This window comes from Plutella xylostella, chromosome 21 (genome assembly GCF_932276165.1).
Source record: "Plutella xylostella chromosome 21, ilPluXylo3.1, whole genome shotgun sequence".
NCBI classification, from domain to species: domain Eukaryota; kingdom Metazoa; phylum Arthropoda; class Insecta; order Lepidoptera; family Plutellidae; genus Plutella; species Plutella xylostella.
Genome location: NC_064001.1, coordinates 9,951,104 through 9,977,642, shown reverse-complemented (window position 1 = coordinate 9,977,642; position 26,539 = coordinate 9,951,104). Strand labels below are relative to the sequence as shown.

General features: G+C 36.0%; 1 protein-coding gene across 4 annotated transcripts in view; it reads left to right on the top strand.

Annotated features, from left to right (window-relative positions):
- LOC105388630 overlaps positions 1 to 26,539 on the top strand; it is a 152,091-nt gene that overhangs the window by 112,526 nt on the left and 13,026 nt on the right. For 3 of the 4 annotated variants that reach the window (XM_048628818.1, XM_048628822.1, XM_048628819.1), the window contains one exon: positions 9,676 to 9,809. In XM_048628818.1, the coding sequence (XP_048484775.1) occupies positions 9,724 to 9,809 (86 nt within the window). In that variant the 5' untranslated portion in view covers positions 9,676 to 9,723. Of the gene's footprint in view, positions 1 to 9,675; positions 9,810 to 11,621; positions 12,035 to 26,539 lie in introns of those variants that run through there. The other variant, XM_038116058.2, reaches the window with a different exon arrangement.

Below are 26,539 nucleotides of genomic sequence, written 5' to 3'. Positions count from 1 at the left end.
GTACTCAGAAGCATAGTTACTATGAGAGGGGGTCAGGTTTCTCTGCCCCTGACCGTACCAGAAGGGCTAGCACGGGGCGCAATTAAGACGTGACAAAAGTTATCCGTCGCACTTGCTCTAGAGGCTGCGCGATGTGAGTGAGCGCGATGCAAAACTTATGTCACGTCTTAAATGCACCCCGTGCTAGCCCTTCAGGTGTTAATTTTCTGACTCTACATATCACACGATTTCTTGTGATAGACTAAGAAATCACGTGTTCTTGTCATTTAAAATATTTATAATTCTATAGACCAGTCTAGATGCATTGAACAAATTTCAATGCTTCAATTAGTATTATTTATAATCGTAGCAATGAAACGAGTTTATGTAAGTAAGCATTTATTTTTATGTCAAGTAATGTGCATTAGCTGAAGCAAGAACCTGGAGGGTTTCTCTATACTTTACTTTAGACGACTGATTGGTGTAGTGGTTAGTGACCCTGATTGCTATGCCGTAGGTCCCGGGTTCGATTCCCGGTTGGGGCAGATATTTGTTTAAATACAGATATTTGTATTCGGGTCTTGGGTGTTGATATTTATATTTAGTATCTATCTATCTATGTATTTGTATAGATATATCAGCTGTCCGACACCCATAACACAGGTTCTGCCTGGCTTGGTTTCGGATGGCCGTGTGTGAGATGTCCCCAAATATTTATTTATTTATTTATTTATACTGACGAAAAACGAAATATCGAGAGCTGTCGTACAATCGGCACGTTTGAAACGAGATAGAGTCGTGGCCCGTGCAGCAGCGCGCCGAAACATCGTGTTTCGTCGTATAGAGTGACCCCTCAGGTCAGAATGAATGAGGAAGGCCAAGGATATGAGAGGCACATGTCCAGCAATAGTGGTCGTATAAAATATAACAGTTGAAAAAAATACTGTGCATGAAAGCATAATATGTAATTGCACTCACTTTCTTCCATCCAAAGGTTATCTGGTAGAGATTGCTATAAGCAATTTCAGTTTTTGGTTTGTATTATATTTTAAAATATACTGATATAATTTTTATCATCGAGGTTAATAGTTCAAAGTCCTTATACTTTATACTCGTGTCCCAGTGTCACAGGAAATAACAAAAAAGAACATTTACACTAATTTATTGCTCAAAGTTACTTCCATAAATAAACAGAACAAAAATTAATTTGCTTACCCCATTACTTCGCTGTGTATTTTAACCTGTCCGTAATAAATCTCTCTAAAACGGGTGGTCTGATTTCTATAATATGTTTTGGCAATCAAATAATCAAGTAGCGATCAAAATTAATCGTTGCCAAACTTCAACAAGGTTTCATTAAAACAATCAATTTATCTTTCATTAAAATTGAACGCATGTTATTTGCAAAAAGGCTAAGTATTTAATTAATCAACTAGATTTAAATTTATTGCTAGGACCAGTTTAAAATTCCCTGTGACTCGACCGGCTATAGAATCGAAATTCATGGCTGACGCGTCGACAACGGCTTAAATAAAAAATACTGCTTAAAATTTTGTGATTTTCATCCGATTTTGTGCTTTGGACGGCAGCCGTGAGTCCCGGTTGCTGTTTCGGCAGCAGTCGTGAAGCTCAACTCAGAGGCCTTCGGGCAGCTTGAAAACATCTGACAGTCTAATAGGCTAGCTGTAGTGTTTGTCACCGCAAGAGCATAGCTTCACGCAGATTTTCACAAGGTAGAATGACCTCTGGCACCGGTTTCTTAGGCGGTAGCCCCCCGGTTCCACCATTGCCTAGTCAGTGAGCGAAGATTGAGTTTCAAATTAAGACGACGATTAATAATTCGTCGGGTAAAGGATGATTTGATTTATCATTATTTATTTATAGGTGCTTATGTGATTAGCGGTTTAGGTTGCGCCTTGATCCATTAGCGTTGCAGAATAAAGTATTATTATACAGGTTGTTGCGAAAGTCGTATAATTAGCTGAAATCGGATGATTCAGGGGGGTCATTCTGAATTCTTACAACTTTTGAAAATGCGAGTAAACACCCCGTATTCCAAAGTGGGTGGCAAAATTTCAACATAAATAATTGAATGCCTTAATTTTTTTAAATCCGTCGCATCATCTGCACGTATCAGGATTCGAACCCAAAGCCTCACGAATAAAAGCCTATACCTATACCTACCTACGACTGTACCTCTATAAACGAACTATTTGCAAGCATTAACACTAGATATAATTCGCAATCAAACATTCAGTCCTAGCAGCCAATGAGCGGAAACTATTCGCTTTTCACACCTCCATAGTGACCTATAGCGAACCTTATTCATAAATTATTAATTGAATAAAGTTATTATCCATAGCTGGGTTTGATCAATATTAATAAGTGTGGCGCGTTATGAATGGTGAAACAGATTTTGTTGGGCTTGGTTGCGTTTGGTAATATGATGTTCGATTTTTCAATACCTAGTCAATTTCATGTCATCTCATATTATTTTTGTGCAATATACCTACCTGATAATCACAAACTCAAATGTCTCTCATGAGCAATGAAAAAGCTCCAATGACAATAGCAATTTTTTTCCCAAACAGAAAAGGCTAGTAGTAGTCATTAAATTTCGTCTCGTCATTTTGTAAAGTGGAACCTTTATTATTATTTCTGTATGTTTTTTACAGATGATGATTCAGTCTGTTGAGCACTGCAACTTCACTTAGAACCTATTGTTGGTGAATTACCACTCCCTATAAATATACACTATATTTTAGGTCCAATTCAGAAGTCCAACGGGTCCAACACCAGCCCAGGCGCCATGCCTCGGCGCGTCACCGGCGACTCGTAATATGATTAGATTGCTCAGTCCGTGTTATCATTATCACTGTGATTAATATTTAAATATAGTTCATTTCATTTACCTGTGGCGATTTAAATTGTCGCAGTCGGACTGGGTAATCGCAGAATTATTTGAATTGCAATATTTATTTAACTTTAATAGCCTGGCGGCGGAAACTCGACTGCTGAACTCTGAATGTTTGTTTTTGATCTATTGGGTGGACTAAGTGTTGGTATTCCAAAACGCAGATCACATCACATATTACAAACTAACCTAAGGAAAGTCAATAGGTATATCAAATCCTCTTGTCTGAAATGATAATGAAAAATCACTAGATAAGTGATAGATTACTAAGTAAGTATAGCACATCTTCACTGAATCACTAGATTCAAATACATAAGTGGTATCTAAATCTAAAGTGCTAAAGTGAACACTCCACCTGCGCCCAGGCCGTGTCGTGTCGTATCGGATGTATCGGATCGCTCCATTAGACATAATTATTGTAAGCCGTGTGCCTGATTGAAACCTAACCAGTCGTTTCTGATGAAGAATGTCAACAACACAGTTTAAAGGATTATTTATTGATGGGAAATAGCCTATTAAATAACAAATTGTTGGACACGGTGTGAATGTGCGTATTTCTAGCGGAGCTATTATCAAACCTAAAGAAGCAATCAAGTTTAGTGATTATTCTACAAAATTCTCCATGTAGTTGTAGGGTTTGTCTGCTTCAGATCTAGGTACTTAACTTTAGAGCTGTTTTTAGCTTTATTATCTTTAGTATTTATTTAAGTTTGGTGTAAGGCTGAATAACCTTTTTCAGCCACAAATTATATGCCATTGCCATGAAAGATTCAGGAAGCCTTACTTATCAGTCTTATCACTTTATTTAGAAATTAAACATTTCCATAAAATAAAAGAAAACCTATCATACTCGTATAATTTCCATCCTCAATCTGCATCATGGAAGATGATCAATCATAAAACCCGACCAGCAGACCACACACCTAGTGTCCGTATATGTCGATACGGTCCGATACCTCATCACTGCACGGACAGCGACCGAGCATAGACAAACAAGACTAGGGAGTGTCTAGGACATCTAGCTTGATCGATGGACCTGAATATATTGAATTTATTAGTGTTGGCGGCGCTATAGAGGCGCGTGGAATTATAGCTTGGTTATTATTCTTTGACTTTGTAGAGTTAGCGTGGGACGTAGGTATACTTACGATGTTTTATAGGTACAACGCTAGTGGCTGGGTGAGGAAGGCCGAGGAACCAATATTGTGGCGTTGAGATATTTCCATCTGTTGACATTTCTTGGCTGATTATAATGATAATGATCCTTGGCCAGTGAAATTTAGAACCTGAATAAAGAAATTGGAGTAACAGCGGATATTCATAAGCTGATTAAGATACCTGGTTAACAAAACAAGAAGAACGATTGACCAAAAAAGGATTTTCAACCTAAACTGGTGCGTGAAATGAGATATTCCTGGATATTATTTAAGGATCTTTTGAAAACTAAGTAAGTAATAAGTTTATAACGTGTGTCTGTGTAGCATATAAGTGCATACATAGTTCAAAGGATGGCGCCTGCAAGTCGCCTTTCTCGCCTTATGTAAACGAAACGAAACAAGTTTTAATAACCAACAGGTATGTATACGCGATTCTGGACACACATCTGGCGGCGATCCTAATGCAACTCTGGACTGCATGACATGTGTTGAACACGAGCTTAACCAGGAGTTGTCCACAACAACACAGATGAAAACGAAGAATTTATCTTTGAAACTTGTTAGAGAATACTACATATTAGATACAATAAGAAGATAATATGCCCTAAAAGTAAATATTTTTCTACGTACCTACCTAATATTATTATTATACTATACACACCTCTAATATCACACGGGCATTGTGTGTGTGTATTAATTTTAACCTTGTTTTAAATATACAATACGGTACCTATATGAATTTGAGGGATAGTCTTTAGACACTTGTTTCATATCCAAAGCCAGAAAGTCGGTTATTTGTAAAATTATTATTAAAATGTTATATTCTGAGTGTAGAATTGATAATAATTTGCAATAAAATCGTGTGAGCTATCGTAATACTGCCACAAGTTCCTGCTTAATAAGTCCAACAAGAAATTAAATTTCATCTCAAACTGAACTAAGTATAGCCGGCCAAAGTTACAATTTAGATAAATAAAACCCAAATAACAGCAAGTACCTACCATAATATTCATTTTCTAAAAAGCCTCTCGAGGATACCTAATGTATCGAATATCTAGGAAGCAAACAAGAATCTATTGAAAAAAAACTACTCGTATTTTCTAACTTTTAAAGAATGATAAGAATTACAGAAACGCGACCAGAAAAGCGGTGTGTTGTCGAAACGTTTCTTTTGCACTAACACTCCATCTTGTTCGTAGTAAAATATCTTTGAGTTTCATTTATAAAATCGACGACCGAATGGCGTAGTGGTTAGTGACCCTGACTACTGAGCCGATGGTCCCGGGTTCGATTCCCGGCTGGGGCAGATATTTGTTTAAGCACAGATATTTGTTCTCGGGTCTTGGATGTGCCCGTAAAATGGCAATAGGCCCGCCCCCTATTACATTGGGACTAACATAACACTCTGGCGAAAAGTGGATGCAGCAATGCACCTCTGCCTACCCCGCAAGGGAGTACATTAGTACAAGGCGTGAGTGCGTGTGTGTGTGTGTTATAAAATCAATCGCTTGTTAACTCTTTCTTTGGTTGACTGTACAGTCACGGCCACCACCCGCTAAACTTGTCCTATAAAGGTAGGTAGAGGGTAAGTTTATTTACCTACTTGGTGCATGATAAAGATCGTTTCACTCTTAATTAATTCCGATTACTAATTGAAAAATTACCTTCATTCATACAATTTAGTACTTACTCAATGTAAATTTTATCCTAATGATCCCTTTTATTTTGATTGATAGCAGTAAGTATGTTATTTTCAATCTCACTGTGTCAGAAAAAGCTAAATAGGTACTTATATAAAAAATGAGTTCCTTTAGATCTAAGGGCCACTTGCACAAACATTTAAATCTAGATTTAGTGTCAAATCTCGATTTAAGAAACGTGAATCCATATAAAATTTGACACTAAATCGAGATTTAACACTAAATCTAGATTTAATATGTTGGTGCAAGTGGCCCTAAGTACCTACTTTAAATTATACTGAAGAGATAGGTACCTATGAATTGAAAAGTAAATACATTATTTAAAGTTATACATTATTATTATTACCTACCTACACTTTCCGTAATAGGAATATAAAAAAACACAAGAAAAAGTATTCTTTTAAATAAATATTACCTACTTACTTAAATCCATCTTACATAATTGACTGAACCGCTTAAACAAGAACCAAATTAAATTATTCAAACCACACCTAATATTTTACAACATCATAAGCCCGCCATCTTGTTATCTAAGCTTGCCGCTAATCAAACGTCATGTAAATAATTCATTAACTAAAACCGTCCAATCATAAATCAATAATAAAACGTCTCGATCGTGACGGACCAATCAGAATGAGGCATGAGATTGACGCTTGCGCGCAATCTTGCTATCATCAATGACAAAATGCTAATTGAATGGACGACTGCACTGCACCAGTGACGAATTAGATTATACCAGCAGCAATAGGACGAGGCGATTTATTAAGAACTGAGTGACTCGCTAGCAATGATACTTTAAACTTTGAATAGTTTCTAATTCGATAATCGTAAGGGCTACATTTCCACTTCGACTCACACTCGACTAATTCGTGAATCGTGACTTAATGGGTAAGGACGCAGCTACAACTAAAGTCTTCGTAGTGAGATAAAGCTAAGTTGGAATCTATGTTCATAAAAATGCGATTGAATGTCTCGACCATTTTGTACAAAAAAATACTTAAGTACCTATCTGAAAGTATACCTTTCTAAATGAAAATACCTACGTAAAATAAAACTACATACTTAATATACTTACTTACGTGTTTACTTAATTTGAAATAATTTTACAAAACCAGGAATTAGTTAAAGTAGCGATTAACGATTTGTGAAGTCGGCAACCCAAAATCCGCAAAATCAATATTGACGTGAAATCACAGGTCAGTGGAGTAGCAGACAGATTCTCACCACGTATCGAGTGTACAAATATAGCATGTTCCCATAGTTTTAACCTGTTTGGCCTCTATTCTGAATAAACGCTTTAAAATTAGTAAGTAATACATCCATAGCTTCCGATTGAGTGGATTTTTTCGTCACGAGTTAATTTTTTGTTGAGTAAGTACTTAAGTACATATTATTATCTACGTATTTTATTAAGTATTGTAATTATTTATTTAAATACCCATTTAAGCAGTAATAGTTCTAAATAATGTAAACAAATCTTAAAACAAAACAAAACTTCATCGGATAACATCACACTACCGCAGTGCCTCTAATAATAACTCCAAACCGTTACATTACAAACGAAATAAACAAATTGTAAGATAATGATTAATATAATAAGGTAACAGTACAAAATATAAAGATCATAAAATATGTAACATCCACAAACCTCTCCGAAGATCCGGTTACTAAATAACCGAAACAAATACATAAAACACTTAACTCAAATAAGAAGTATGTAAATAAAGACCCCTGGCTGTGCCAAAACTCTGTACCGAAAGTAAAAGTCTTTCCTACAAATTCTAAGTCAATAATTAACGAACCGGATTTCATAACTGTTCGCTTCTTAGTATCTTCTCATCTCGATATAAATAGGTTCCAAATCATTGGAAAACCAGAACGTATTGACGATCTAGTTGATGATATTTACACGTGTAAATATAAAGTTACCATATACCAACTGTTTAACCAATAAAAAAAACAGTTGAACAAAGTGCAGCAGACGGCTGAGGAAATCTGAGCAATCATAATTTTAACGTATGTAAACGTCACTTCAGGTTAAGGATAATAATTCTTGCAAACCCTTCTGATCCATATAGCTATTGGGATTTTTTGATAAAACTATCGTTCAAATTCACTTTGTCGTAGTCAGGTTGATGTGACTGAAGCTTTGTATGACATTCGTCATATCTAAAGGTATTTGCTTCACACTTACTCAATCGATAGTGACGTCACTAGGCGAGTACGTTCGTCACTGGGTTTGTCATAGGTATATGTATTGATTATGAGTTATGGATGGAATTTAAATTTTTAGTCAAGTGTTGAGGAATTTGAATTGAAACATGGCATTTTACAGTCTTAGTAGTTACTAGCTACTCCCGTGAGCTTCGCTTTGTCTTAAAATGTTTTCCCATGGGAATTTAGGGATAAAAAGTAAATAGGTATAAACCTTCCTCTTAAATCACTTTATCTATTAGAAACTGCCTCAAAATTATTTATCTAGGTATGTCCCTTCGGAAGGTCTTTGTGTGGCATACTGAGCAAATTTCAGCAAAAGGTTCCAAACGATTTTTCAGTGCCTTCGGAATTTAAATCTCTAAATGTTTGCCAGTTATCGTGATTCAACAAAAACCTAGAAAATATAATAGTAATAGTCACTCAGCAAATATTTATCAAAGATGCAAAAAAATACATAGTATTGTACTTACATATTTACAAATACTTGATAAAGAAAGATTAGGCACTTCATACGTAACTGTTGATCTTAAAGATTAATTTAAAATACCTTGTGAAGCTTCAAATATTTGTAAAATGTGTCAAAATTTAGGATGACGTAAACCAATGATTGAGCCATTGACCGATGATGATAATAGGAAATATGAATCAACAAAGATACCGTATCTCTTATGTAACAACCCCGCACTCGTAGAACTTCCAAAATGTGTTGGTAAATTCATGCGAAATATTAATTTCGATTTCTTTACAGACACTATCAGTCTAAATCTTTGAGATGAATACTTACAATGAACCTTGGAGAGTACGATCCGAGTCTCCGACCCGACAAAGTCATCATTAAGTTTTAACGGTGGCACATAGATATTTTACGTCATAAAAATCAGGCTGGTGCAAACTAATTGTAAAATTGTTGGATCATGAAATCTAGTGGAAATATATTTATACAATAAATAAATAAATCATATTATGGTAGCAATAAAACACAGCTTTATAGTATTGCACGGTTTTAGTACAGAAATAAGGAAATAACAAAAGGGGATTGAATCGAAACCGTAAAACCATGATAATGCACCACTCGTGGTCTGGCAATTTGTATCCAAGGTTAGCATGAATACGAGGACACATAATAATTATAAAATTTTATAATTTCTCTACTGTACCTATTACTTGCATCGTATTTTTTAACTCTTTGATCTTACTAAGAATAAATTGATTCGTCAAAACTAGAGTGTTATGTTCTGTTAACACATTTATGAAAAAAAAGATATTTTCCCTAAACTTACCGTATAGATTGTCTCTATCTACCTGTTGGTGAATATTGGGCGGCCCTAAAGGGGTGTGGCTTGGTCTCTATTTGTCACCTCGTCACGCATGCGCGGAATAGAAAACAGTGGGTCGTGGGCTATATTATAAACGTTATGGATGGATGTATGTTACTCTTTCATGGAAAAACGGCTAGACCGCAAAATTTTCATAAAATTTGGCATGTAATAAGTTAGTTGAAACCCTGCATTATCGCAAAGGCTACTTTATATCCTGGAATTTCCACTAGAAAGGAAATTTCAAGGATATTTTTCACCGGGTTGAAAAAATGAGGTTTTCTGTTTTAACTTGTATGTGTATATTTATGTTCGCGACTATCTCACGTTTCACTGAACCGATTTTGATGTGGTTTTTTACATACTTACTTACAGTTGTCTTCTTGTTCCAGGTGTGGCATGAGAGTGCGGTGGTAGTCGGGCGGCGCGGTGGCGGCCGGATGACGACCGCGCGCGCCCGCCCGCCGCCCCCCGAGACCGCGCGCTCACTATGCGCCTGTGGCGCGCCCTGCCCACTCTGCTCGCGGTATGTACGCACCCTTATTTCACCCTCTTATTATGTACTAGCTGTTCCCGCGCGCTTCGCTTCGCCCTAAATAGTTTTCCCGTGGGAATTCCGGGATAAAAAGTAGCCTATGTTTTTTCCCAGGGTCTAGACCCTATGTATGCCAAATTTCATTCAAATCCCTTCAGTAGTTTTGGCGTGAAAGAGTAACAGACAGACAGACAGACAGACAGACAGACATACACAGATACTTTCGCATTTATAATATTAGTAAGGATAGGGAGGTACATAATAGAGCTCTCACGTGTAGCGATGCTGTCGCGTATTAGAAAGATGCTTGTCAGCATCACTTATTTGAATCGTGGTTACAGTATTGCTTTAAAAAATATGCATCAACTACGAATAACTACTTACTTTCTGTACTAAGGCAATCGTTTTTCTTGTGAAATGCATAGGTTCTCGACTGAAAACAATTAGAGCACACGTCTAGGATCTGTATACATACGCAGGTTTCCTCACATTTTGTAGCAATATTCTATGGAGATTATATGGGTATTGGGCACCTACCTAAGTAGGTCCTACATGCAGTGGCGCATAATGAAACTTGAGGCCAATGGTAACGATTACGTATCTATTGGATAAACAGATAATAAATAAATGTAAACCTTGGATAGGTTACAGCAATAATAAGCGAGATAAATCATTCGTAAATTGAGCTTATTACAGCTGAAATGGCGACGGGCGGTGTAAATCTAAGTTTTCTCTTATCGGTCAGTTCTCCGGTCCATTTCACCGCCCGCGGCCGTGTTTGCACGATCGCGCTCGCTTCCTACTGTGTTGAGTTCACACAGATAAAACACTAGTTAACTAGCCAGAATATATATTCCACTAGTAAAGGACACGCAAGAGCAATGAAACAGTTCCACTTACAAAATTTGGACACCAAATTATGACCTCATTTTTTTGTTAGCTATTTTAGAATTTGATCAAAATATTTGTTTACAGTTTTTTAGTTGTTTATATTAGGCGCTTATACCGTCTTAATCGTAACTTCAATATTGCAGACGAAGAGTATTGTAGTATGAGAATTAGTACCCTAGAGTCACTAAAAAATAACGACATAAGTGTTTCAAAGTGATCCAGCTATCTTATATAACCACTGCAAGAATCTGGATATAAAACCCGTGGCAAGCTCCCAAGGTTGTAAATACAAGTTCTAGGTGGATCAAAGCAACATGAATGTCACAAAGAGACAAAGTCATCATCATCAGTCATCATACTCATCAGATTTCATCAAAATGCACCGGAAGGGCTCCACGGGACAAGCTAAATTGACCGTAATGTTAAGAGATAAGGTGAAACTGGATTAAACTGAGAATTTGCGAATTGTGGCAAACCATTCTAGGTACGTACTGCAATAAAAAATATAACTATGTAATATAAGTACAGGTGGTTGCAAAAGTGCAGTGATATAGGTACGAAAGAGGGTGAATGAGGGGGTCATCCTGAACATTATTTTTCTACAAAATTTGAAAATTCTATTTTCTGACATACTCTAAAATAGTAATTATGTAACTGTTATAATTATCTAAGTTAAGTTAACAAATGTAAAAGTTAAAATGCTTGCAAAACGATAATAAGACAAATTAATAGGAATGATTTAATAACTCTAAACTCTCAGTATATCGTCATCAAAGTCATCAATCAATCTTCTACTAAACGTAGCGACAGCAAACGACGCGCGTGAAAATTCAGCTCAATTTTCATAAACGGTGCAAACGTCACCCCATCATCGCCGCCAGGCAGCATTCCGATCAGGCCGTCACTCAAAATGAATACATATTCAAAGCAGGCGAGCTTCCAGTCTACTTGGCAGTATAGCACGACGCGTGGCCTGCGGTAGACGCTTGTGAAAAAAAAAAACAAGCGATAGTCTATGGTTACGAAAAGCGCGGGCGCAGAATAAAATTTAAATTTTAAGAAAAAGTTTTCACAGTGGCGTTTGAAAATGATTTTTGTTTCTTTTGTTAAATTGTGTTATAATTAGTTTCCGTTTCGTTAATGTACTTTCGTGATTTTCATAAGAGTGAGCAGAATGATGAAAAGTTCTGGTAATTTACGAAGTTGCTCAGAAGTGTGTAAGGTCTAAGACGTTTTCAAATGGACGGAAGTGTTGACCTCAAATTTTATGTATGATTTATTCAAGACCTTGGACAATACTAATTTTGCTCATGGCAATTAAAATGGTAAGTTTTACTAATATATTGTCAACACGTTTAATCTGCATTTAAATTATCTGCACAACCGCTGGAAAACAAGAGTTTGAAATAGTTTATTGGTGGCATTTAAATGTTTAATCATAATAATTTCATTCCGTAGTCTGACAACGAAACACTTAAAACATAATTATGAGTATCTTATTATAATTTTAAGTTATAACAAGAGCTTATAACGCCCTACATATTATTATCATTTTATTTACGTCAACAATTGGGCTTGTTTCGAGCGAAACTTCGTACATGTAGTCCCCAAAATATTTGAAAGACTGAAAAATTTGCAAGTTTGTTTCCGTTCAGTATAAATTCTAAGATTTACAAAGTAACTGTAACCTGATTTCGATCGTTGGTCCGTAGCCGTAGCTTAACCTTTAAGTATGGACGTGGAGTCTCACAGGCTACCTAATGTTTACGTTTTCATAGTTTTGCCTATTTCCCCCCGCTCCCCGCGATTGAGCGGCTCAGTAGCTTTTGTTTTAGCTGCCAAATTACCAATGAGGGAGGAGGTTGAGTCGTCCGGTGAATATCACGTGAGTAATGACCATCAAAAAATTGACTGGAGCCTGTCAGGCTACACGTCCATTGTTGTCATACAATATATTTTGTATGGGCGATTATGTTTTTTTTAGATTTTTAGGGTTCCGTAGCCAAAATGGCAAAAACGGAACCCTTATAGTTTCGTCATGTCCGTCTGTCCGTCTGTCCGTCTGTCCGTCTGTCACAGCCGATTTACTCGGAAACTATAAGTACTACAGTGATGAAATTTGATGGGAATATGTGTTGTATGAACCGCTACAAAAATATGACACTAAATAGTAAAAAAAAGAATTGGGGGTGGGGCCCCCCATACATGTAACTGAGGGATGAAATTTTTTTTTTCGATGTACATACCAGTGTGGGGTATCAATGGAAAGGTCTTTTAAAATGATATAAAGTTTTCTAAAAAACATTTTTCTTAAAGTGAACGGTTTTTGAGATATCAGCTCTCAAAGTCGTAAAAAGTATGTCCCCCCCCCTCTATTTTTATAACTACGGGGTATAAAATTCTAAAAAAAATAGAGGTGATGCATGCTAATTAACTCTTTCAACGATTTTTGGTTTGATCAAAGTATCTCTTATAGTTTTTGAGATAGGTTGATTTAACTGTAATTTTGCTGCTACGGAACCCTTTGTGCGCGAGCCCGACTCGCACTTGGCCGGTTTTTTTTTCAAAATGTGAAAAATAAGTAATGCTGGTACTTCTAAAGGTAAAGAAAAAAAAACTAAAGGCTAAAAAAAACTAGCACGTGTGCATGTAGTGTCTCATGTGCAAAGACGTGATATAAATAGACGATTGCCAAAAGAACTGAGGTTGACTAATGAATCGAGTTTTAGGTGATGATAATTATAGTCACAGAAGGTGTCCAGGATCAAGAAACCAGTCAAGGGTTCACAAGAGCATGTAGAATCTGTCCCGCGAAAAAACATAGGATGAATACCTATGTTTGTGTTGCCTGTGTGTCTCCAAGTGTTCTAGACCTCTGTGCATTGACTGCCAATAAATTGGCGCTATTAGACTGTGGTCAATATTTTATATAACAGTTACCTGAAGCAGTTGTTTTGTGTTTTCGGTTACTTATGTATTATATTTTAAGAAAATAAGACTAATTATGTTATAGTAATAAGTTTGACAGTTTTTAATATCAGAAAATGTAGCCTCAGTAAATTAGGACTTAAAAGTGCCATAAGTTTGAATTTTTCACATTTCTATATTTTTTTAAATAATATTTGATTACATAAGCACGTTATTTTATTGCTAAATCCTTTAAATTCAATATCCAATCAGTTTTAAAGTAATCTTATATCAAATTCTCAAAAAAAAGTGTATGCATATAGGAGCCTGTGAGGCTCCACGTCCGCACTGGTGTTAAGAAAAAATGACGTCCATACTTAAAGGTTAATAATAATTATAACATTGAAAAAATTACAACAAGAGTTGACATACGAAAAAGAGTTTAGAATCCCTATAGGTAGGGCTAGATATTATTAGACTTGATACAGGCCATCCGGTTAAAGGGCCCTACTAGTCTAATAGAACTATAAATAAAGTTAACCTTAACCTACTACCGGTACCTACATCCAGTACCCAACTAGAGTAAGGGTGCCCACGGACGAACACTCCAAATGGGTGTCAATGTTGAAATCACTATCCTTTTTAAACCGAAATCGAAAAATGAGGAGGTTGTCGACTCGTCTGTATGTATGTTTCTTGACGTTTCAAAAATGCTTTGGTCCCGGGATCGTTTCCCGGATACGGCAGATATTTTTTTAAGACAAATATGTCTACTTTGGTCTTGAGTGTTAAATGTTACTGCTGCATGATATCTCAGGCGTCTGCTAAGGGTAGAGATTATGTGACCCACCAGTCTTGTGTCATACATACACGGGCTGTGTGTGCATGTTAAAATTATTATTATTATAAATAATGCACACAATAAAATTTATATTGTATAGGTGATAGGTGTACTTAAAGCTTATATAGCATTTTCTAGTTAACCTTAAGATGCATTTCGACATTCTTCGTTTGGAAATTTGTGTCAGTAATTTTCATCAATACTTTTTTTCCTACTTTCCTTCCTACAGTTTTCTTAGTAGCGTTTTTTTGTCATTTATTTTGGCATTAACATTAATATTATAGATATTTAGTGCCAGATTAAAGTTTTGTTTGGGAAAACGCTTTAAAAAAGTTATATTTCCCCCTGGCGCCAATTTAGCAGGCTAGTTAATAAAGAAAGTGTTGAATCATTCTTGTCTAGACTTTTGATCTGATTGGTGCATTATCCTAAAAGATCTTCGATATCTGATAGGCATATTATTTTATAATAATTTGAGTTATATTTATATTAGACACTTAGGTTGAAATTAGGGCTCTGCAGGACATAGGTCTCTTCCGAGACTTGAGGGTTTTTCCCTTTATCTCTACGGTTGGCAACCAGATTGGAGATATCACACCACCATTAAATTTAGTCCTTGTCTTACCTTATGTCCTGGTGCTTAAAGGGTCAATGTAGATTGACAAAGAGACATTCAGATGGAGTCGTGGTTAATAGCGCTCCCAATTTTCGTTATACGTAAGCTGGAGTGAACTCCCCGACGCGTCCCTACATATCGAGGCTCTCACTCGACTGCAATTAAACATAAGCGAGTCCCCTCCCGCTAAACTATATTGTAGTTTGGGAGATTTACTATATAAAATTGATTGTGTATTTTTTGTGAAATAATAAAATAAATTATAAAAAAAAACATGATTATTACTTACTAGCTGGTCCTGTGAGCTTCGCTTCGCCTTAAAAAGTTTTCCCGTGGGAGTTCCGGGATAAAAAGTAGCCTTTGTTCTTTTTCAGGGTCTATAATATTAGTTAGGATTTCAAGTTTCACTAGCTAGAGTTATTTAAGGCTAAGCTAAGCTTGTTCTTAACACAAAATATTAATATGAAACGTGTAGTGCCCAGGCCGGCCGCCCGCAAACACTTCAGTCTAAACTGCCCTTTGTTTTGCTAGCTTACTAATTAAAATACATAACTGCCTACAAAAAATACATAATTCTATGCGATTTCCTTTCGTCTTACTTTGTTGCTGACTTAAAAATGTTTTGTATCAGATGATTTCGCAAACTAAACTGACTGGCCCTTTCTGGCAAATAATTTGTATGTCCTTTAATTTATCAAAGATTTGATGCCCAGCGACATTCAGCCGATCGCAGTGCTGCATTCCATACTTCTTCTACTTCTTCTTTTGTGTCAGTGAACATGCGACATTCCATACTTAACTTTATATTCTCAAGTGAGACTGTAGGCATTAGAAATAAAGCACTATTAGAGAAGAAATCCTAAATATTTTCATATTATCAGACAATCACTATCACAAAGTTTCCATGGGAAATTTAAAATCAATAAACTGCGAGTAATCACGCAATCGCGAATCAAATTTATATCTAGAACAAGACAAATAAAATTTTCAGGCATTTTCAATACCTAAGTGATTATCTAAAATACACTTTATCTAAAATATTTATTAAAGTCTGCACCAATCGAAGATAACGCCGGAAAAAGCTATAGTGGATACCTAAGTACTGTCAGCTCTGTATGTATGTAAACATTTTTTAAATGATTTTCTTTATATACCTACATTACTTCTTTATGAATATGGTTCAATGCAGAATAAGAACATTTAAGTACGTAATTAATAAATAAACAATATTCAACTTTACAACATGGTCGTAAATCAGAAACGAAAACACTTGCATTTTAATGTTTAATGTACCTGCATTTTAATGTAGGTACCTACAGTTGCAGGTGCTCAAGTTATAGATCACCTACGTACCGCAGTAATACAAAAATACAATTACAATACTTTATTTGCATCAAAAACATAATATTACAAAACTTAAACTTAAAAAATAAAACAGTACAAAAATCCTGCCTAATTGCATTGCTTGTAGCAAACTCTTCCAGACTACCTTTGAATTGAAGCGGAAGAACCTACTACTTATGAAGCCGACAGTACCTAACCACTTAAAACTCAATACGTGTATCTTCACAAATACATCGTCATTTTCATGACGACTAGGTACACAAATATCATGATACCCCCAGTATCACGTGGTATCATTGGAATGTCCATACTTGATTAGATTACTTTATTACTAATACGGAAATTGGGAGGCGTGTCAGCTTTCGGATGGCAACACTTTTGATATTTTAATTTGCATGATAATGCGCCACATTGCTACATTTTTAATGGCTAGTGAGGCTTATGGTCTTTCATGTGAGTAAAACATCGGATAAAATGGAATTGGGGAGTTCCACCGTCATCAGAATGGGAAGTGCGAGTTTTTTAGCGTTCTCTCATCGAGTAGAGGCGAGTAAACGCCCCATTGTACGGAGTCACCACTCCGCACCATACAAATTGAAGTTGATTTTCCATGCTCGATAGGTTCGTTATAATACGTTGTACGATTGTATTTATTTTGAATTTTTCCCTGAACGTCGCTTCCCATAATGTCGCTCCTCAACAGACGTCTTACCTGCATTCCCATTACATCGCTCTTCATCTTACTGTTAGTCCCAGAATGTCGCGCTAACTTATGGTACAGTCATGGTTAGTCTTTTTCAAACAAAAAAGTAAGCACAAATATTAAAAAAATTAAGGGCCAGTTGCACCAACATATTACATCTAGATTTAGTGTCAAATCTCGATTTAAGAAACGTCAGTCTATGTAAAATTTGACACTAAATCTAGATTTAATATGTTTGTGCAAGTGGCCCTAAGTGATTTACTGTGATGTTTTGATATGTAAGTGTACCTATATAATATGTATCATCACGACCCCATTACGTCCCCACCCCACTGCTGGGGCACGGGTCTCCTTCCAATGAAGGAAGGGTTTAGGCCTAGTCCACCACGCTGGCCAAGTGCGGGTTGGTGGACCCCAACACAAGCAAGCTTGTGCTGAGAGAGTTGTCGGGTAAGTGGGCAACCCGACTGTCAGATGTTTTCAAGCCGCCCGAAGGCCTCTGACTAGGCTTAACGACTGCTGCCGAAGCAGCAACCGGGACCCACGGCTTAACGTGCCGTCCGAAGCACGGAAGCGTCCAGAAAAGCACCACTTGAAATTGGTCACCCATCCAATGGCTGACCGTGTCAGTTGTTGCTTAACCTCAGCGATCAGTTACGATCACTGAGGCCCGCTCGACTACGGATGTATAATATGTATACCTACAATAATTAAAATATAAAATAACTATTATTTATTTGTTTTGTATTTCTAATTATTATAATTTTTATGAAAATTCTGACTCTGACAGTACTGATTCTAACCATAAATGTGGCGCGGTGTGCCGGGAACCACTGTGAAGCGAGGAGCGAGGTATTGGGAATTGAGGTAAAACGTAAAGCGACATTATGGGAAGCGACGTTAAGGGAAAAATTCTTTATTTTCACGAAGTTAAGTAGGTCTATAACTGTTAAGAGATTATATTTTATTGTTATTATGGCGCGAGTTGCAAACTTTATCTATCATTTATATTACTTATGTTTTTTTCATATAAAAACTAGCTGTTCCCGCGAGCTTCGCTTCGCCTTAAAAAAAGTTTTCCCGTGGGAATTCCGGGATAAAAAGTAGCCTATGTTCTTTCTCAGAGTCTAGACCATATGTATACCAAATTTCATTCAAATCCGTTGATTAGTTTTGGCGTGAAAGAGTAACAGACAGACAGACAGACAGACAGACAGACAGACACAGTTACTTTCGCATTTATAATATTAGTATTAGTTAGTATTAGGATTACAATGCTTTCAAGGCTTACTAGTTAGTACACAGTAAGTGCCCCTGGCATTGAGCTCTTAAATAAATACAGTCACATAATTATTACACTTATAAAATTTCACCTGTTTTGCTATCTTATTGTATTAGAATTAAAACTATAACTACTACTACAATACTACACTTTAATTCCATCAAGATCAATAATTACAAAACAAAAGCTTTAAAATAAAACAGTCTAAAGAGGCGCCTTATTGCTTATGGCTTATAGCAATCTTTACCAGACAACCTACAACTAGACATGGGAAAAAGAAAGTACATTAATATCTCTAACTCATACAAAATTGATGGGCAAATTCATTACTCCCATGTGATTTATACAAGAGAAATAAACGATGGTCGGATAAATTTGTCCCATCAAGAGGGCATTGTATGTGTGAGGAATGTGAGTGATCGTGTCAGTCAAAATGTGCTCTCTTTGTACTAGGAACTGATAAACTAAGAGTTATTGTAAAACATAATTTTCTCTTTTATTATGATAACTATGGCATGTGATATTTTACTCAATAACACTTTAAGCTTTTAACATGTTGCTTTCAGAATATAAGTATTCTAGCTACAACATACGAAAATAGGATGATTGAGAATAGAAGATCTAAGGGTACTCTCACACGACTGACTTTGATTCAGCCTCTAGTATTTCTGTGGAATTCGTTTGGTGGCTAGCGAAATGACTATCGACGACACATCGATTAAAATATCTACACATAGAAACCAGAACTCCTACCGCGAACTAGTTTTGACAACGATTTACGGATTAAAAATGTATTGAATTTGACACTACTTAATTGCTACGTAAATGTTACTTCGTATTCATTTCGCTACTAGCTGTTCCCGCGAGCTTCGCTTCGCCTTAAAAAGTTTTCCCGTGGGAATTCCGGGATAAAAAGTAGCCTATGTTCTTTCTCAGGGTCTAGACCATACGTATACTAAATTTCATTCAAATCCGTTCAATAGTTTTGGCGTGAAAGAATAATAGACAGAGAGACAGACACAGTTACTTTCGCATTTATGATATTAGTTAGGATTAGGATAACCTCACAGTTGTAGTGATGTTGCGGTTCGGCACATCACCCGCTGCAAGCCCATCTCGTCGCCGGCAATCTGCACCTTTAAACACCGAAAAGGGTTTAAGTTTTTTTATAATAATAATATGTGAGGACATCTTACACACGACCATCCGACCCCAAGCTAGGCAGAGCCTGTGTTATGGGTATCGGACAATCGATATATCTACACGAATACATAGATGGATACATATTAAATATAAATATCAACACCCAAGACCCGAGTACATATATCTGTCTTTTAACAAATATCTGCCCCAGCCGGGAATCGAACCCGCAACCTTCGGCATAGCAGTCAGAGCCACTAACCACTACCCCATTCGACCGTCAAAGTTAAAACAAACTTTTAACTGCATAAACAAGTCAATAAAAACAAACCCTAACATCAAGGGGCCCCTACAATTTGTCGCTTCGTTGCAGCGGTGAGTGTTTTCTCTACACACTAAATATTTTTGTTGCCGCAACACTCTGCACCGAGGTATAGAATCTAAACATCCGTGTCTGAATGTCAATAGGGGATAAAATTTTGTGTCAACAAGTAAAAGTGTGATTTTGAGTGATCGTTATGTCATAAGTGTCTTAAGTTTTCAAATTGTAATAATTAACATGGTCAAATAATTACGCAGTACGTTAGGTACTACTGGTTAAGTAAGTGTAGATACATTAATTACCTGTATCACAGCAAACCCTATGTTGATATCCTAAAAAATCTAAGAAAATAATCTAATAAATGCAGTGCTGTTGAGTATTAAGTCATCTATAATCGGTTTTTTTCTATGGTTGTTTGGCTATGGTTGAAAATCTCCCATTGAAAAACCGCGTATTAGGTGTCCTATTGATGAATGGTACGTTTTACCGTCACCCTGTGTACAAAACCTCTACAGCCAGTGAACACTGTAAACGCTTGAAAGACACGAGTATATTGACACCCGAACTGTCAAAGGCTTGACCGCCAAACGTCAAATAGTGAACGAAAACATTAATCTCAGCAGGATCACTCTAGTTTACAAAAATCAAAATTTTTAAGCATTGCTGCGCTAACACGACTTTATCAACGCACCTATTCCATAACAGTTGTCGTTGGTTCGTTTTTTGTGAAGCTAGAGTGAGTCTCTCGAAGGGGCTGCTTCGATGACCCATATCCTGTTTGCCGAAGATAAGACCCTTATCTGTGTGTACCGGCCATGTTCGGCCCCTGACGAAACCAACCTGTGCATGTGAAAGTATCTTGTTCTTGCATTTTTTTAAAAGTTCGTTGCTGCTTCTTACTTGTCAGATATAACGAGCGTTACTTTAAGTTTCATGTAACAGAAGCTAGGTTTTCATCATAAAGCATAGCCTCTTTCCAATCCTATCCAATCAACAGCAGTTAAGCTTTTGAAAGGGATTTGGGGATTGGCAAATGGTTGCCATAAAGGCAAAATATGACCTACAATACATTTTGTAATAGTAGCAGTAATTCTCCTTTCCCATGACAAAACCTAACCGTACCGTGACGTTGGTGACGACATATTATTAAAATAATCTATCGTAAGACATGACTTCTGACTTTCATACACCAGGTATCTGACTGCTTCGACCGGCTACGATAGACCCCTGAAATAAAGTTCTTATGACCATACTTGTATAACAGTGTCGCGAGCATAGGATTCGATACTATTTTCGAATCTACACGAAGGGTCACTTTTACCAAACGATAAACGTATTTAAATCAAATTTTAAATACATTTTGTACTAACTGACAGACGTATGACAGGCTACTAAATACGTTTAGCGTTTGGTGAAATTCCACCTAACATATGGAAAAAACAAATGTCACTTTTGGAACTAACTTTGCCTTACATTTTGACAGTGACAGTTGACGATACGCAACGTTAACGGAGGATCGAAACTTGTGCTCACGACTCTGATTTCCAAGCAGGTTGCATGGCCCAAGACCAAAGCTCAGTGGTCAGAATATATTTGCAGAATTTTCGCAACACCGTCATACATAATGCGGGTGAAATTATTTATTCCCTCTTATATTAGGATTTGTGGCAGATCTCATACTTTATTATTATTATGGTAGGTCTAGACATTCATTATTTATTGTATTCAAATCCTATTGTGCCCTATATTTTGATGACTGTGCTTTTGTTTTATGAAATTTAAACTTTGTTCTGATACGTTAACTATTCTTTTATTTGATTTTTCACTGTAATTACTGAGAGAAGAATCATGTCTACCTAAGAAACAGGATTCTCCTCTTCACACTTCAACATTGCTCAGTGTGTCGTGCAACGTTGCTACCTTACTTTTTACTATCAAATACTTGCACCTTGCATTCCTTACCAGCGAGCGCCTAATCGAATGCGTTTGAGATAGTGTTGCCACTGGATAGGCCAATATCGATTGTTTATTGATAGCCTATCGATTACATCCCTATTACATTGGGACTAACATAACACTGGCGAAAAGTGGGTGCAGCAATGCACCTCTGCCTACCCCGCAAGGGAGTACATTAGTACAAGGCGTGAGTGTTTGTTTTTTTTTATCGATAGTTGGAGAAAACGCGTTATCGATACGATTATAGAATTGTTCTGGACTCGTAGCACTTTAATAAGAAATAAGCTATCGATATACCTATATTACTATCAATTATAGATTAATCTTATCAATTATTGATTAATCTTATTGTATTATAGATTTTAAGTCTGAAATGTTATTTTAAGTGTTTTATGTACAATATTGTACATATTGTTTACGTTCACTTGGTATCGATTTTTGGGCAACACTAGTTTGAATCGACTATCTTATTCTGGTCCCTTCGACGTCTCAATACACTTGTCAGTGAATATGTAGTGTTGTCAACTGATAACTTATTACCTCGGGATTTATCTGAGCTTTCTCTCACACAACTTTAGACTTAGTTTGTAGGATACTAGGGGCGGTTTTCAGGGGTAGCTATTAATGGCTATGTTGAAGTTTTTGCCGTAAGTTATGTGGACTGTCCGAGCGGTTTAATATTCATATTGCTATAATTTTCTAGTGTCTATTGCGTTATGATTGAGACATAGGCTTTTGTAGAGCTTTTTGAAATGTTAACTATAAAGTAATAATTGTTGATGTTAAATACCTAGCTGGTAATATAATTCAATTCATTTATTCATAAAATATTATTTATATACGTCATACACATGGTTATTTATAATCTGTTTCAATATTATTGTTCATAAAACTTTTAGTTACATTGATATTTAATAGTAAAAGTAGGTATATAAAGTTACTCCTGTACTTAGTAAATATTTTGTAAACTAGGGAACTCGATGATAAGCTATGATAATAATGCTGTATATAATAAGAAATATTGGTGTTAGAACATAGGTACCTATTATAACAGGAACCGATTTTTTTCATTTTCAATTTCCACACACGTAAGAACTTGAACCAATTATTTCATATACACTTACCGTCGCATCGTTAAACTTTGTTTTGACTAATTATGTCTGGCTAATGCCTCTATAACAATAGGGTTAAAAGATCAGACGGCGCCTAGAATGTATGAAGTATGAGTCACAACAAATGTACCTAGACCTACCCATTTAGTAAAAAAAAAACATTGTAAAAACGGTCAGTAGGTCACTAACCTTAACCACGTAGGGTGACACCGATTAAGAAATACTTCAACTGGACAGTTTCCCGCGTAATTAAATAGCTGTCAACTTACAAAACCGGCGAACGTTCAGTTTATTACAAAAAAAGAATTAAAATGAATGTTACGTTCAGGAGTTTAAATCCCGGAGTGGCGTGAAGAATCGAATGTCAAACATTGTTGTGCTCGCATTATGCACGCCGGCTGGCGGCGGACGTGACGCGACGAGGACACAGAATAAAGAAATAAAATAAATACTTATTTAAAATTGATTAGTCATTTACTTCATTGGATATTAACTACAATGGCTTAGAAAAAATATTGTAGAAAGACTGAAATGAACTTATTTACTTTATTGAAACGGTATTATGAGTATGGCTTCGTTTCGGATTTTTCATTTGATTTGGGGTCACTATTATAATATACCTCATGATTTGAAAGTAACGTATACCATGCTGTCTTTGTAAATATTAGAGCTAGGCTAGAGTTTGTCAACATGGTGGGAGGATTAAGCCAGTCAGATTATTTATGTTGATTATAATTCGTCAATATCAAAAGCAAAATGATTATTTAAAAAATAAAATAAAAAAACCCACTGTCCTAAATTTGTCAAACAAAATTTCTTAATCTTATTAGAATGTTAACTTCTACACTTTGGAGACTTAAATCACATTTGCAGCTTTATTTGTCTAATTTAATGAAAAATGCAAATTGGCACAAAAAGCAAGCAGTAAATTTACGAAAAGGAATCAATTTCCTGACCTGACCACAAAACCGAAACTCTGTCATCTTAGCACGGATTAAGGCTTGAATTAACAGTCAATAAATTAAAAGACACATTTAATATCACCGACAAAGCAAAGGCGTGTTTAAACTGACATAAATAACAATAAAGATAAATATGACTGAGATTACGTTCGTGGCTTTACATGCATTAGCCGCTTGGTCCTGGGCCAAATATAATTTATTGTCACTTTCCCGTGGACAGTTGTTGTCAATGTGGTCACCCTAGCGGTGACGGCTGTACACTTGATGTTTTCGACTGAATAGTAAGTAGGTACTGCAATGCATAAAAAATAATATATTGCATACAAATAAAATAATCGAATGCAAATCAACACTTACCTTGCCTGCTACGTTAATATAATTATTGTGAGTAAAAGAATACGCTAGTTAAATATATTTACACTATACTTTCCTCTTATTGCTGTGAGAATCCATTTACACAAAACAAATTATGAGATTAGTTCTCTAATAACTATTCAAAATGTTGTGATGATTCTTATTTACAAAGGCAGAATACATCATTAATCTACATATTTTTTAAACAAAGTACTTGTTTACTCTGCTATTAGGGTGAAATGCAGAATAGATTTGCCGTATAGAAACCAGAAATTTAAACGGAACTGAGAAATAGTTACGAAACTTCGTACTCAGTTTCGTTACAATTTCAGATTTCGTTACGGTACATATATTCTTCATTTCACTAATACGTAGGTATAGAGAGAAAGAATACCACAACTAATTACATGTTATTTTTAAGCTAATAGATACTCGCAAAATATTATTTATAAATGACACAATTATTATTAGACTAGAAACATCAAAACTACACTCGGGAGCAGTGAAAAGGTTCCACCTGTCACTGGAACTTTTTCATTCTCGTGATTACATTAATAGTATCGATACCATTTCATGTTGCTTGATGCCATAAAAATCAAGAATTGATCGATATTATTCTACTTTAAGTACTTATCGACAGAATAATGAAGCTAACGGAATAGCGTAGGGTTGCCACAGATATAATCAACACTAGTTGCGAACAGAGAGTGTGGGAGTCGCACACGATTCCCGTGTATTCGGATATTTAGTGCTGTACATTACTTAATTTAGTACTCGCCTGCATCCGTGTAGTACTAGTAAACGAGAGGTAAATTAATCGATACATGTAAATACTAAGTAGATAGTTCCTACTTTCTGTTGCGTTGATTACTGCTTTATATGTGAGAGTTTTTTTTTACATTTTCACCTTAGCATTTAATATTTAATATACTAACGGATTCTTTTCAATCCAAAGGTGAAGAAAAATGTCATGACAACACCTTCAAATGTAGATTTTCATTCCTTCTGAGTGTATATATCGTACCTACTGAATAAATATTATATAATATCTTTTACAAGTTAAAATATTTTACAGTCGTCATCACAGACTCTACACTGTTAGCACCGTTGACACGTTTAAACTTAAACCCTCAAGTGACAATAGGAATCAATTATCAGCCGGCCCACAATATTATTTATCACATAAAAGACCTAATGAACTTGTCAGTCAGGGTAATAAATGAGCACGTGACAATAGAATTTGTAATAATATTACAAATTACTAATCGCGGCCACTCTTTGGTGTAACAAGGTAAATCGCCATTTGGTCATTAATCTTGGATTAAATGTGTAATTTGCCGTCCAACATTAGGCTGTAGTTTGTATTGGATACCTTTTGTGTCCGACAAAACTAACTTTGCAAACGAAACAAAGTTCAAACATCAAAATGTTTATTAGTGCAACAATTATTATGTGTGCACGCAGATACAAACCATTCCAATTCATAATGAAATAGTATGAAGCATGCTCATTGTATCCACATAGTGTGATTGTGCGAAGAATGATTGATTTGACTATTAAGATCCTGCTCACGTTATATAATATTTATTTAAGTACCTAATTGAGCTTACTGAAACCAACTAATCAGCTAATTGAAGACGTTAATCCATTAATCTAAAATCCGTGCAAACGAGCGCGTTTCTGACATGATAGTGGATTGTTGTGAGGTGACACACCAGCGTGACGTGTGTGACTCACCTGCATTACTATCGTCGCAAATTTACCATTCAAAGTTCATAAGTACTGCTGTCAAATCAGACTTTACTTGTATAAATCCTACTTTCTACTAATATTATTATGTTTGTTACCTCTTTACGTACAAAAGGCCGAACTGATTTCAATGAAATTTGGTATAGAGTTAGCTGACATCCTGGATTAACTCATAGGCTTTTTATCGCGGAATTCCCACGGGAAATCTTTTGAAGGCGAAGCAAAGCTCGCGGGAACAGCTTGTCCTTTATAAGAAATAAACGAACCAGATAGAATATCCGGTGCAAAAGGAACGTCCCGACAAAACATTTTGATGAAGCGTGCTACCTAAAAGCACTCTTTCTCCTGAACCGCAGCATAGATAGCGAAGTGGTATGCGGAAAACTAGAATTATAGGTATATTTTATTTGTCTAGCTCTCTCACGCTCCATCTACATAAATATCTGTGTTGTAGAACGTTCCGCACGCAACTTTGTCAGAAGATATGGACGGCGTGTTCCATCTTAGTTACGCAGTATGGATTCCATAGTTTTGGTATTTGG